At 41.2% G+C, this 15,534-nt stretch overlaps 1 protein-coding gene across 4 annotated transcripts in view; it reads right to left on the reverse strand.

Annotated features, from left to right (window-relative positions):
* Positions 1 to 3,280, reverse strand: part of DOCK8 (dedicator of cytokinesis 8) — a 233,481-nt gene extending 230,201 nt beyond the window's left edge. The window contains exon 1 of one of the 4 annotated variants that reach the window (XM_086415413.1): positions 2,568 to 3,280. In XM_086415413.1, coding sequence (XP_086271539.1) covers positions 2,568 to 2,620 — 53 coding nt within the window. In that variant the 5' untranslated portion in view covers positions 2,621 to 3,280. Of the gene's footprint in view, positions 1 to 1,527; positions 1,641 to 2,567 lie in introns of those variants that run through there. The other 3 variants (XM_086415417.1, XM_086415415.1, XM_086415416.1) reach the window with 3 other exon arrangements.
* Positions 3,281 to 15,534: the final 12,254 nt, after the last annotated feature.

The following is a 15,534-nucleotide window of genomic DNA, read 5'->3' on the forward strand; positions in this document are numbered from 1 at the left end:
CATCTGCCTATTTTATAGGAGACTTCAGGTGAGTCTCATAGGGTTTTTGTAAGAATCTAATGATATAATAATGATATAATATAATATATAATATAAAATGATACAATCTGTTAAGCACATAACACAGTGTATGGGACATAGTAAATGAACAAAAAGTGGTACATTTTAATACTATGTTAATAATACTACATATGTCTGTATTAATCCACTGCATTGAACATTAATTTCTGCCAAGCTCCTTAGCATAACTCTTTACCCAATATACAAAATGCTTCCAAAGGGAAAACTGAACCCCCCCCCCAAACAGGAATATCCAATCCTTATTCTTGCCTGAGTATTAGGGAGCCTTTGATATTTTATTTAACTTAAGCGGGGCTCTTCTTGCTCAGATCCATCACACATTCTGTTTCACAAGGCGTGTCTGGCATTCTCAGCACAGAGATGGGAGCCATTTGAGAGAGAACATCCACCCCAAGGCAACTCCAACCTGCCACTGGCATCATCACACCTAGCCCAAAGGAATCTCTGCACAGGAAGTTCTCCAGCTTCAGCTTTCCTTCCTAACTTTTTAAGATCTTAAAGATAGTGGCAACGGAGATGATGATGACAATGATAAAACTGATAGTAATGTGGATGAGGATAGCAAACATTTATTTAACATTGATTCTGAGCCAGGCACTACAAGCACTTTGTATATATTATTTCACTTAATCCTCTCAACAGTCACACAAGGTAGGTACTAGGAGTGTCCCCATTCCACAGACACTAACTCAAAGTGTAGAGGCGTTAAATATTAATAGCATGTCCAGTCTGAAACAGAGCCAATCAGCAAGCAGATCTGATTCCACCCAGGGCCTTTACTCTTAACCCTCAGACTACACCAACCCCTCGGCTGCTTTAGAGACTGCCTGTGCTCAGACGGTAAACCGTCTGCCTACAATGCGGGAGACTTGGGTTCGATCCCTGGGTCGAGAAGATCCCCTGGAGAAGGAAATGGCAACCCACTCCAGTAGTCTTGCCTGGAAAATCCCATGGACGGAGAAGCCTGGTAGGCTACAGTCCATGGGGTTACAAAGAGTCGGACACGACTGAGCCACTTCACTATCCTTTGTAGTGATTAGCACCGGTCCTACAGTTCTCCTTAGATTAACTGCACCCGTCCGACAGAAATCTTTCTGTCAGAGTTACACCACCTGACCTAAAATTCACAGAGACAGAACAGCAGCAGCTATAGCAAGTGGTACATCCATCAGGAACTTCAGTTTGATCCCCCTCAGCCCCTAAACGAATTGCCCCTCCTGAGTGGCAACAGGCATGAAACCTAATGGAGAAAAACTGGCCACAAGGAAATATACTTTGTGACCTTTGACTACCTTTAATACAACATTAATACACAGTACACAATACTAATTAACTACCTTAAAGATGAAGAAATAGTAAGGTAAAAGAAATGGTTTGCTCACAGCTACACAACAGGTGGAAATAAAATGCCTAATAAAGCTCAACATGCCCTCCGCAAGTCCTTACCACCTTATTTTTCTGGGCTTCCAATTCCTGGTCGTTCAAACCTCTTCAAAGTCTAGCAGCACAAAAATGGACTGTGGAACCAGCCTTTCACAGGCTCGGCTCAAAGACTAACTAATCCTAGCCCCGTGAGGGCCGTAAAATAATAAGTTGACCCTTCGGGATGAATTTCATATTATCTTTTAACCAGACAGTCTAGATTTCTCAGGGCATGACAAAAATGTCTTCAAACACTTGTCAGCAAATTTCAGTGGAGGGAAAAAAAAAAAAACTGCAGTTAAAGCACCTCTGGTGAGAACTTTGAGCAGTAAATATGCTTACATTTAGTTTGTGCAATTTTTATTATGAATTGGATGGTGGGTTAGATCTATGTCCTTCTTTACTGGAGCGCTAGAAATGTAAAAATGTCAGCCACAGGCCATTCCTTTCTTGTTTATTTAAATGGAGAATTTTTTAAAAATCACTTTTTCCACTTCATGGCTCCTTTGGACCAGAGAATAAAAATAGCGATGTCGGTAGGAGCCAAACTTCTTTTCTGGAAAAATAAAAAGAGAGGGGAAAGAGCCCTCCTCAGAATAACCCAAGTCTTGAAGCAGCTGCCTGAGCAAAACTCGCCTCATTTTACTCACTTCTCTCGCCCCTTCTCAGGGCAGCCTCAAAAGGAGGAGCAGTTTACAAGAAACTCGGCGGCGGGCCCTGCACTGCTAACCCCGCGCCCTTCGCACTACCCGGCCCGGCCACCTGTCAACCCCGAGGCGGCGCGGGCGAGGCGGGGTTGGGGAGGTGGCTCCGGGTAGAGACGCTGGAGACTGAGGGCTACCAGCAGGACTGAGCTCAGCTTTCGGGCCACTGCGCTCAGTGGCCCCACTACAGCCGCCTGGGGGCTCCGGGCCCCACCGTGTCTCGGGGGCGCCGCCGGCTGACTCCCAGGGACCCTGAGGGCGTCGTCCTCAACCCCACCCCCACACCTCGGAGCAGCCGGGACGCTACGCTCCATCGCCCGCGGCTGTGCGGCAGCGAGTCCGCTGCGGGGCGCGTCTCACCTGTTGATCTTGAGCGCGAAGGCACGGCGCTCTGCGCTCGGCAGCGTGGCCATGGCGCGCCGGCGGCTCGTAGGCCTTTAGGGTCGCAGGATGCGCACAGCCGGGCCCCCGCACTCCGCAGAGCCGCTGCAGCGCATGCCGCTCTGGACGCGAGCCTCATCTGTCAGTCGCGGCTGGAAACTTCCGTATTTCCACCTTCAGCGCTGAAATCACCCCGGGGGAGGGCCCAACATCAGAGCTGCGGCGGCCAGCTGGGCCACACGGCACCCGGCCTGACTCGCAGGGAGCGGCGCGCGAGGAGGGTGTGGACCCACCGCGGAACTGCCCTCCGGATGCTTGCACCACCGGCGCGCTCTTCCCCGGGGCCCAGACCTCAGGCAGAAAGGAGCGCAGGCGGATGACCCGGTGACCACTGAGCGAGGCCGGAAACTCCATCTGCCCTAAGCTGTGAGGCTGCCAGGGCCTGTGGGCAAGAGCTGGGAACCCGCGCCTTCCGCCCCGCAAAATTGGCGAGGTCGGGAAACCAACCCTGGAATTCTTTGCGCTAGGCCTTATTAAGTATCTACACCATGCCCCGGGGGGAAAGCAACTTAAAAGAAAAAAAAGTTGGTAGAAACTTCGAGATACATACCAACTTTTGCAAACGATATATCCGACATCCTTATTGGGGTGACTTAAATAAATGTAATAATCCATGCAAGGAATAAACAATTTTTTAAATAACTGGAGGTAAGTGCTTTTCTCTGGGGGAACGGTCCACAGCGCTTTCCTGTGGTTCAAGAGTATGCTGCAGCACTGTTTATTTCTGCTGCATACTGAGAAGTGTACTAAGAAGTTCAACCCCAAACTCAAGAAAGAAGTCAGAAAGTCCCAGTGCTTACTGGAGTGGAAAAGTCCATGCTTACCGACTTGCCCTAAGGTTTACTGTACTAGAGCACTCCCTATATAATGCCTCTGTTTGCCAGCTGACGCTTAAAAAAATCCAAAAGCGAGATATGTTTGGTTCAGAACTGCACTGCAGTCCAGTGTGGTAGCCACTAGCCATATGTGGCTATGGACCATTTGCAATTGCGGTTATTCTGAATTGGGATGTGCTGAGTGTGTAAAATACATACCGAATTTTGAAGACAGTGCAGAAAAAATGATGCAGACCATCCTGTCACTGATTTTTACGTTGATCACATGGCAAAATGATACTTAGCATATATTATTAGGTAAATACAAAATTTCATTTGTTTTCCCCTCTTTAGAATGTGGCTCTCATTAAAGAAAATTTTAAATTGCACATTAGCTCACATTATATCCTTATTTGATAGTGCTGGTCCAATAGTCCCTAGTTTGCCACCTAATATTAAAATGCCTGGAAACTGAATTCTATATCTTGCCTACCATCTTTTTTTCTCTGGTTTCAGCTTCTCAGGTAGTATAATAATTCTTCAGAGCTGTTATATCCTATCCCCTTCAGACATCAATGCCTATAAGAACTGTATAAGACAAAGATAATAAGTCTAACATTACATAGACTATGAAGTGAGATCCAAAGGGAAAGAAGGTTTTTGAAATGTGGAGTTTCTGACTTTCAAAATTCTCCCAGGTATGTTTACCACACTGGAATTTATAAGCAAAGATTTATGTAGAAAAATACTAACAGAACAATTCAAGTACCTCTTCAAACTGGGAACAAATAAATGATTTGTATAAAATTGTTTTACTCTGGAATCTTCAGTCCACTGTGTACTAAATCAGCCTTTTGGATGGGCTTCTCTGTTTCTGTGTGTTTGTGACATATAGAGCAAAATATATTGATGTGCACACAAAGATAAAGTATAATAGAAATATCTCAGATTTTCAGAATTTGCAGTTAAGGAAACCTTTTGTGTGTGGAGAGGAAGAAATCTTAAAATCTCCCATCTTATGTCAGCTCATGCTACATTCAGGTCATTGACCTTGGTGTTTGGTACACAATTATGAAAAGTAAGGTCAGCATGATTATCCTCCAACATATTAATTCCCTGGTTAGAAATGATGGCTAGAAATTACTCCAAATTTAATAGCCTTCTAGTTTTTCACCATGAATGTGTCATCCACTAAATTACGCAAATGCCTATTTTTAAATTTTATCTCCTCTTGGGTACAGTCACAAATTGATGGCAAATTTGAAAAATACTATAGAACCTTGCTTCCCTTTCTCACTCTTCCCGATTTCCCTCTAGGGCTTCTCTCCTACTTGCTACTCTCTTGAAAATCAACCTACTCTGGAAGGCCTCCTTCTCTCCATACTGTATAACCTCTCTTGACCTTCCTCTTTCTCTGCATCTTTGCATCATTTGGTTTTGTTTCTCACCTTTATAAAATTCCTCCCTTCTATGACAGACTTTATACCAATGATCTCAAATTCTCCTATAGTTTTCCCCATATCTTCTTCTTACCTCTCCAGAAAGCCACTGTCTTTCTTTACATTGCATCTTACTTATTTCTTACAACAAATAATTAAATAACACTTATCTTGTACTAGGGCCTATTTCAAACTTTTTACAAATATTAATTAACTGATAACAACCCTTAATTAATAACATTATCTCACTTTGTGAATGGAGAAACCAAGGCTAAGAGAGGTTAAGTGACTGGAGCAAGATCACAGACTATTACAGGGCATTTCCAGCCCTAAAGGGTTGCCTGTCTCCCAGATTTTTCCACTCAAATATCTCCAAACTCCACAGATACAAAACAGGAACTCTCCATCTTCTCTGCTCAATTGTACAAATTTGCTATCCCTCCATAATCACTCATTTCTGTCGGAGGCACTATTTTCCACTTGCCATTTAAACGCCTTGGCATCATTTAATGGAGAGTAAAGCATGGATTCTGGGTTCTGGCTTCAGGTTTTCACTAACTATGTAATCCTGAGCAAGTCACACCCTGTTTGGATTACAGAGTTCTTGGTCATAGAATGACCCCATCTCCTCACCTCTTTATAATGTGTCAGCTCTAACTTACTCTTCTTTACCCTTCACATCTAATCGGCTAACTAAGCCTGCCATTTGCTCTGTATAAACTTCACTGCTTTATTGTTCTCACTGCTTCCATTCTGACCCACCCTTATAACAAACAAAAATAAGATTTTAAGTGGTTCCTTGCCTCTATCTTCTCCTTATTCCAATCCAACTGACTCTACTGCTATATTAATTTTATTAAAATACTTGTTTCGTCATATTTCTTCCTTTCTCAATTAACTTTGGTGGCTTCCAATAGCCTCTATGACCAAGTGTGACTTTCTTCAACTGACTTATTTTGGTTTCTCCACTTCGTGTAACTAATGCTATCCCTTGCCTCTGCTGTTTATTCGCTAAATTGTGTTCAACTCTTCTGCAAGCCCACGGACTAGCTTGCCAAGCTCCTCTTCCATGGGACTTTCTAGGCAAGAATACTAAAGTAAGTTGCCATTTCCCTCTCCAGGGGATCTTCCCAACCCAGAGATCAAACCCAACTCTTCCGCTTGGCAGGAAGATTCTTTACCGTTGAGCCACTATCCGTTACCTCTGTTGAAGCAAGGAAGACCTTCAACTACAGAAATCAGTGTTCTTACTGCCTGGAACCCCCTTTACTTACATCATTCTTCTTGCCATCCTCACCAGAAATCATATGCAGTCTCTCTGGATTCTTTAAAGTTTGAGTTAAGTTGTCAAGGTCCACTTCTGCCTAAAGGAGCATTTCATTCAGTCTGACAGCACCCTTTGTTTAGTTGAATACATCATTACCAGTAAATAGCAGGTCATTACCAGGTCGTTCCACAGTCTAGTGGGCTGCAAAGTCCGCAGGTCTATACAGAAAAGGGTGGCATTTGTACATTTCATTCCATATCACCCAAGCCATTCAAGACCTCCGTTAGCTTTCACTCAAATATCACCTTCTGTGACCATCTACTTAACATTGCAATGCCTTTTCCCTAGCTCTTTTTCCAACTTCCATTTTTCTCCATAGCACTTGTTACTATCTGACATACTGCATATTTTATTTATTTGCAACTTTATTATCTCTCATGCTTGTAGAATATAATTTCCATGAGGGCAGGGATTTTTATTCCTTTCTATATCTCTATTATCTGCAGTAATGCCTGGTACAATGTAAATGTTCAAAAAATTCTTGTGGAATAAATGAATGAAGAGTTGATCCAGTATTGAACATAGAGTGGACATTTAATAAATATTTGTCAAATTGAATTTGAATGGGAGTGGCTAAATTCATGTGCCTTTCAGGAGGAAGTTAGAGCCTTTTTTACGCTCTTGAATTTTTTGGTTGTACCTTTTTATGAATATATTACAGCTCTGTTTTGTGTTTATTTCTTGAGTTGAGAAATCAAACTAGCACATGGATTATTGCTAGCAAGTCAGTCTCTTTACTGTCCTCTTGTAATTGAGGACAGATACAGAAAGACTTGTGTGCTAGCATTTAAATCTAGCCATGGTGCAAATATTAGAATTTGGAACTTCTAACTTTCTCCACCTCATTCCTTGTGTTATCAAAAGAAATCTGCAAATATGAAAAGAATAAAACTAAGAAACTCTTCGTTAATATGTACATATTAGTCCCTCTCCTCACAGCTTCACTTTTCATGGTTTCAGTTACCCTCAGTCAACCACAGTCTGAAAATATAAAAGGAAAAGTTCAAGAAATAAGCATGTTTTAAAATGCACACTGCTCTGAGTATCATGATGAAATCTGCCGCTGCCCTGCTCCTTCCCACCTCAACCATGAATCATCCCTTTGTTCAGTGTATTCCCCGTAGTCACTTGGCAACTCTCTTGGTTATCATATGCAGTATCACAGTGCCTGTGTTCAAGCTTCGCTTTTTACTTACTAACAGTCACAAAGTGCAAGAAGAGCTATCTGGAATTTGGCTATGCCGAAGAGAAGCCACAAAGTGCTGCTTTTAAGTCAAAAGGTGAAAGTTCTTAATAAGGAAAGAAAAAAAATCACGTGTTGAGGTTGTAAGATCTGTGGTAAGAACGAATATTCTATCCATAAGATTGTGAAAAAGGAAAAAGAAATTCACACTAGTTTTGCTGTCACACTTTAAACTACTAAAGTTATGACCACAGTACACGATATGTGCTTATGAATATGAAAACTCCATTAAATTTGTGCAAAAAGTAGGAGACCGCATTCACATAACTCATTGTAGTACATTGCTATAATCATTATATTTTATTGTTAGTCATAATTAATCTCTGACTTGCCTAATTTATAAATTAAACTATCATAGTATGTATGTTTAGGGAAAATAGTATAGGTATAGTTCAATACTATCCACAGATTCAGGCACCTACTGAGGGTCTGGGAACATATCCCCTTTGGATAAGGGGGAACTACTGTATACACACACACATATATGTATATATGTATCTTATGCGATTATGTTACTATATATAAGTATTTTAAGTATAAATTAGGCCATATTCTAATATACAATGCTATTTCATCAATAGGAAATATTCATGCTATAGCATTTTATAACTAGAAAGAAGGACCTTGGATTAATTTGTGAATGATTGAATGAATCCTCTCATCATTTATGTACCTTCCTTTAATTCCCAAAATATTTATCAAGTGGTTCCCACATGTCAGTTCTGAACTAAATGCTACTAAGGGCAAAACCATTAACATACTTGCTCTGTGACTTCCCAGAACTCATGATCTAGCAGCAAGATACATGTTACCAAGGAAAGAAGAGGCTTGAGTTCCGTGGGACAATCAGGAATGTTTTGCTGCACAAAACTCTGTGAGAGCGAGGAAGCACAAACAGGAAATGATTTATTCTGGTGGAGAGGGTGTTGGCAGAGAAATCAATGCTGAGGAAGAATGACTTTACTGACCCAGTGACATGGGAACTGGTCTTAAATGACAAGTAAGCATTCACCACGCAGAGAAGAGCGCATTCAGGATATTCCAAACAGAAGAAACATGGCATGCAAAGGCAGGGAGCCAGGAGACACCACTGCCCACCCGGGGAATTAAAAGTATAATGGAGCCCAGACAGTGCAGACTGAAGAGGCAAGAAATGAAACTTGGAAGGTGGGCAGGACCTGAGTGTGAGGGTCCTGGCAAAGAATTCAGACTTTATCCCAAAGCCCATGAAACCAGCTACCATGTGACTGCCATTTCTATAAATGCCATTGTCTCTTAGGGGATACCTCGTGCCTCCTGGCAATCCATGGTAAGGACTATCCAGTAGAACATAGACAAAAGGTGGTAAGGATTCCGGCTCCCAGGTCTGGCACTGCCATCCCCATCTTCCTCAACCTGAGCAAAAGCACACTGGACACTACGGAAGAAATAAATATTTCTTTACAGCAAGTTTTAGGCAATTTTCCCAAAGTCATCTTACCTGGAGAGAGGAAGGATTTATGGGGGAGGGAGATTAAATAAGATGAAGCACATAAACAACAGAACATACTGCTGGTTGTTCAGTACATGCTCTCAGAACATGTGGATGGTAATTTTATTATTATTTGACATTTGTGCTGCTTTGGAGCCATATAAATTGGGCTTTTCCACCAGTTTTATTGTAAGAAAACTGACATACAGTACTGTATACTTTTAAGGTATACAACATAATGATTTGACTTATATCATAAAATACTTATCAGAATAGGTTTAGTGGATATTCCTCATCTCATATAAATACAACATTAAAACTGTTTTTTACTTACTATTATTTCTTCAAGTAGATTCCCAAAAGTGGAAATTATTAGGTCAAAAGTCAGAAACTCATGCCAAAAGAGCCTGCGTGTAATCATGAGGAACCAGTAGACACACTTACGTTGAAGGACATTCTACTAAACAACGGCCAATCTTTTTTCAGAAATGTCAGTGCCACAAAAGACAAAAGCGGAGGAACTGGTACAGCTTACAAGAGACTAAACAGACAGAGCAATTCAAAGCAGTGAGGGACACAGAAGTGGATCACGGATGAAGAAAAGGATACATAAAGAAAACTACTCAGCAACTGGTAAGATCTGCCAACTGACTCTGTATTTGGTAATATTGTATCAAAATTACATTTTCTAAATTTGATACTTATACCATGGTTGTATAAGAGAATAAAGAAAATATTCTTATTCTTAGGAGATATATACTGAAGTATTTATGGTAAAGGGGCAGAATGGTGTGACATCTGGAACTTATTCTTAGATGGTCATCAATAATGATAATGATAATGTTTATAATACCAAAATAAAATTGAAAATAACAAAATAAATAGTCAATCTAGATGCAGAGTAGAAGTTTCTGCTTTGTAAATCTAAAAAGTTTTCAAAATAAAAAGTTAAAAATACAAATAAAAATTACAGCCATAATTTTGGCTTTAAGTTTATGCCAAATTATCAGCAATGTGTGAGACTCTTTCAATATACCTTCACTAATACTGGTATTCACTTTTAATTTTCACAAGTTTACTCAACTAAAAATAAATTTTAAAATACTTTATGTGTTTATTAAGTGAGCTGAATATTTTCCCATATTATTTCATTATATAGTTGTATTTTTCTTGTGTGTCTATTTGTATTTTGTCCCACTTGCCTATGAAAAACCCTTAGAGTTTTTCTTGCTGATTTGTATCCCCATGGAAAAGAAATGCAAAAAAGCAAAATGACTGTCTGGGGAGGCCTTACAAATAGCTGTAAAAAGAAGAGAAGCGAAAAGCAAAGGAGAAAAGAAAAGATATAAGCATCTGAATGCAGAGTTCCAAAGAGTAGCAAGAAGAGATAAGAAAACCTTCTCAGAATGGGAAAGACTAGAGATCTCTTCAAGAAAATCAGAGATACCAAAGGAACATTTCATGCAAAGATGGGCTGGATAAAGGACAGAAATGGTATGGACCTAACAGAAGCAGAAGATATTAAGAAGAGATGGCAAAAATACACAGAAGAACTGTACAAAAAAGATCTTCACGACCCAGATAATCATGATGGTGTAATCACTGACCTAGAGCCAGACATCCTGGAATGTGAAGTCAAGTGGGCCTTGGAAAGCATCACTACGAACAAAGCTAGTGGAGGTGATGGAATTCCAGTTGAGCTCTTTCAAATCCTGAAAGATGATGCTGTGAAAGTGGTGCAGTCAATATGCCAGCAAATTTGGAAAACTCAGCAGTGGCCACAGGACTGGAAAAGGTCAGTTTTCATCCCAATCCCAAAGAAAGGCAATGCCAAAGAATGCTCAAACTACCGCACAATTGAACTCATCTCACATGCTAGTAAAGTAATGCTCAAATTTCTCCAAGCCAGGCTTCAGCAATATGTGAACCGTGAACTTCCAGATGTTCAAGCTGGTTTTAGAAAAGGCAGAGGTACCAGAGATCAAATTGCCAACATCCACTGGATCAGGGAAAAAGCAAGAGAGTTCCAGAAAAACATCTATTTCTGCTTTATTGACTATGCCAAAGCCTTTGACTGTGTGGATCACAATAAACTGTGGAAAATTCTTCAAGAGATGGGAATACCAGACCACCTGATCTGCCTCTTGAGAAATTTGTATGCAGGTCAGGAAGCAACAGTTAGAACTGGACATGGAACAACAGACTGGTTCCAAATAGGAAAAGGAGTACGTCAAGGCTATATATTGTCACCCTGCTTATTTAACTTATATGCAGAGTACATCATGAGAAACGCTGGACTGGAAGAAACACAAGCTGGAATCAAGATTGCCGGGAGAACTATCAATAACCTCAGATATGCAGATGACACCATCCTTATGGCAGAAAGTGAAGACGAACTAAAAAGCCTCTTGATGAAAGTGACAGAGGAGAGAGAAAAAATTGGCTTAAAGCTCCACATTCAGAAAATGAAGATCATGGCATCTGGTCCCATCACTTCATGGGAAATAGATGGGGAAATAGTGGAAACAGTGTCAGACTTTATTTTTCTGGGCCCCCAAATCACTGCAGATGGTGACTGCAGCCATGAAATTAAAAGACGCTTACTCCTTGGAAGGAAAGTTATGACCAACCTAGATAGCATATTCAAAAGCAGAGACATTACTTTGCCAACTAAGGTTCGTCTAGTCAAGGCTATGGTTTTTCCAGTGGTCATGTATGGATGTGAGAGTTGGACTGTGAAGAAGGCTGAGCGCCGAAGAATTGATGCTTTTGAACTGTGGTGTTGGAGAAGACTCTTGAGAGTCCCTTGGACTGCAAGGAGATCCAACCAGTCCATTCTGAAGGAGATCAGTCCTGGGTGTTCATTGGAAAGAATGATGCTAAAGCTGAAACTCCAATACTTTGGCCATCTCATGCGAAGAGTTGACTCATTGGAAAAGACTCTGATGCTGGGAGGGATTGGGGGCAGGAGGAGAAGGAGATGACAGAGGATGAGATGGCTGGATGGCATCAGTGACTCGATGAAGATAAGTCTGAGTGAACTCCGAGAGTTGGTGATAGACAGGGAGGCCTGGTGTGCTGCGATTCATGGGGTCGCAAAGAGTCGGACATGACTGAGTGACTGATCTTATCTGATCTGATCTACCCTTTTGAGTAATCTCTACCCTTTTGGAGGGTATCTCCAATAGGAGGGTATCTCTCTTTAAGTAACTGTGATCTCCCTAAACACCTTGAGTCATTTGGAGAAAAACAGAAACCACACAAGTTTATAGATTTTCAGAAAATTTGTTGCCCATTGATGCCTGTCAGCACCAGACCAAAGTTTGTATGCACTTTTGAAATACTTTTTTCCCATTTCAGTGTTTAGAATCCTGACATGGTTCTCTTTCCAGGACCAGATCATTGTTCAGCAATAAACTTTTTAAAAACTCAGTGCTTTAAAAAAAATCATGAAATCACTGTGTTGTATACTAATGCTGCTAAGTCACTTCAGTCGTGTCCGACTCTGTGTGATCCCATAGATGGCAGCCCACCAGACTCCCCCGTCCCTGGGATTCTCCAGGCAAGAACACTGGAGTGGGTTGCCATTTCCTTCTCCAATGCATGAAAGTGAAAAGTGAAAGAAAAGTCGCTCAGTTGTGTCCAACTCTTCGTGACCCCATGGACTGCAGCCCACCAGGCTCCTCCGTCCATGGGATTTTCCAGGCAAGAGTACTGGAGTGGGGTGCCATTGCCTTCTCCACTATGTTGTATACTTGACATTTATATGATAGTGTACATCAACTATACATCAATAACAAAATAAAGAAAAATAAATCCTGAGTATACAAATGTAAATGTCCTAGTAACCCATTTAGTGAATGTATGACTGGTAAATGGAATCAAAACACATCTCTATTATGGTTCCCCACTGCCTCTCAAAGTGCATTCAGTGAGGATAATTCTTGCCAATCACATATGGGAACATGGGTAGGTTCCATGACTTTTCCTCTTAGGTCAATGTTCTTAGGTGCAAACATAGTTTCAGTCTGAAGCCAAAATGTCTAGCCCAAGATTCTGATCAAAATTCCACCTTTTCTTTAATGGCAAATATTCCCCCAGCTGGGCAGGGCTTGAGCCTAGCAGCCTGCAGCAGCAAAGGTGGGGAAGGATGCATGGCTAGTTTCTTCTCTCCACTTTAATACCCTTTTTCTTTTCTTCTCCTACTCCAGCTGGCTCGCCAGTTTCTGACCTCTTGGGGTTGGAGGAATGATAAATAAGAAAATTTTTAGTATTCAAAGCTGACTGTTTTCTGGGGACTTTCTTAGGTCCTTTGGAAAATTGCTTTCCTGGAGGCCTCTCTTCTATAGGTCATGTTACCTGTTTTGCACATTTCTATGCCTGTTGTTCACTTGTGACTCCTTTGCAGCTCCCCTCCAATATCCTTCTGCTAGGGTTCTTCACTCTCTAAGTGATCCTACTTGACAGCACCCCAAATGACTCTTGGTTGGATCTTTTCCATGTGGCCCACATCTGATCCATTGAAACTGCTTTCATCCACTGAAATGACTTACCTGGTGGTCCAATGGTTAAGAATCTGCTTTCCAGTGCAGGACGTGAGTTCCATCCCTGGTCAGGGAACTAAGGCCCTGCATGCTGCAGGGCACATAGAGAAAGCCTCTCTGCCACAGTGAAAGGCCATGTACCACAACAAAGACCCAGTGCAGCTCCCCATGCCCCGCCAACACACCAACAATGTGAAAAGATAACCCACAGAATGGGAGGAAATTAAATGTTTTTTAAAGAAATAAAAGAAGCTGCTTATAAACTCTTGGTTTGACTATCCTGGATGATCCCAACACAACCTCTATCTTTGTTCCCCAGGCCACATTAATGTCCTTGGGCAGGAATCAGGCAGTGTTACTTGTGTCTCCCAGCCACAATAAAATTGTCATTTCAAGCTCTGAAATGTGTCTTGGAAGCCCTGGAAGGGAGTGGCAGTCCTTCATTTATGTCTCCTGTCCCCACAGGCAGAAATAGGAACTCTCTTTGGCTAAATAGTCTCAAATAAATAAATAAATAAAAAATCCTGTGGGATCCAAGAATTACTGAAATGGTTCTCAGAATTTCCTTGGTAAATTCTGCATGTGGTGTTCTGGCTGTGGAATATCTTATTTGTTGTATTTGTTTATCCCAGTAGAACTTGTATTTCAACATCGTGTTACTAGAGTTTTAGATATTCTGCCACATTTAGGAAGGCCATAGGTCAGGGCGCTCTCTTCCCTAGATTATAAGCTCTTGGATACTGGGGTAGGTTATTGAAAAATGCCACAGTTGATGCTTTATTTTACCGGTAATTATCTCAATGTATAATAGACCATTTATTCTCATTATTGTGTGGCAATGCTATGAATATATCTGGGAAATTAGTATCTGGTCAATGACACTAGTCATGTCACCTGGATAAGATGACTACTGCCACTGTTCTCAGGAGCCTATAGTTTAGTGTAGTTGAGAGATAAGTAAATAAATAATTTCTAGAAAGGGTTCTCACTGGTTTAATAAGGCAAGCAGGATTCTATATATGTTACAAGAGCACACAAAAGACACCAAATTGATCCTTGGAAAGTCATGGAATCTTCTCCAAGGAAGTGATGTGTAAGGTGGATAAGAAGGGTGGAAAGGCTGAAGCAACTGGATGCCATTCACTCACATACAGCATATAGTATGGGAATTGCATCAGAAATGGAGAAGAGAACATCATTAAATGACCCAGGGACATGTAAATGAACATTCAAGAAGTCCAGAAATAAATCATCATCAAGATAGTATAGTGGGGTGAAAGGGGGTCAGGACACAGGCTCACTCGGATTTAAACCCTGGCTTTACCACTTAATAGGTATGTGAAGCTGAACAAACCCTTTAACTTTTCAGAGCCTCAATTTTCCACTGTGCAAAATGGGAACAGTAATGTGGGCATTGTAAGGTTGCAGGGAGGATTAAATGGGATAATGCATGTAAAAGTGCCTAGCTCAGGGCCTAGCACATACTGAGCACTCAAAATTCAGAGGCAGTGTTATTTTGGAAGAAAATCAGGGATTGGGGGAGGATCATTACTCCCAACCAAAGCCAGGAAGATAGAAAGTTTTTTCAGATTCCTTTGGTTAGAATTAAAGCTAGTAGAATTAGTTTCCTTTTCAGTTGACAAATGAACCAAAAATGTGAATAAACTTGTGGTTGCTCGGATAAAAGCATGACTCAGAGCTCTAATTTCTGTTCCATGGACACGTTTGTCAACCAGATAGTGGATGTGGGGATGGCCAGTAGCAAAATTTAAAGCAGACCTGTTTGTCTTCAAACACTCCTGAGCCAGCTTTTAATTCCCTTGTGAAAATGTAAAACTGACTTCTAATTTGGGGTAATCAATCAAATATACACATTTACTTTGGCTTTTTCTTGAAACCCAGTAAAATGACAGCAAAGGAATTGCTTTTTAAGGCAGAAACCTACAATGATAATGAGATTAGGAGGGACAACAGGAACAATGAGATTTGGGATTTAGAAGCCATAAAAACAAGAGGTATCCAGTTTAAGAGACCCAAGAAAGATGAC

This window comes from Bos grunniens, chromosome 8, assembly GCF_055505025.1.
Source record: "Bos grunniens cultivar Pamir isolate PY7600 chromosome 8, Bosgru_T2T1.0, whole genome shotgun sequence".
Lineage (NCBI taxonomy): Eukaryota > Metazoa > Chordata > Mammalia > Artiodactyla > Bovidae > Bos > Bos grunniens.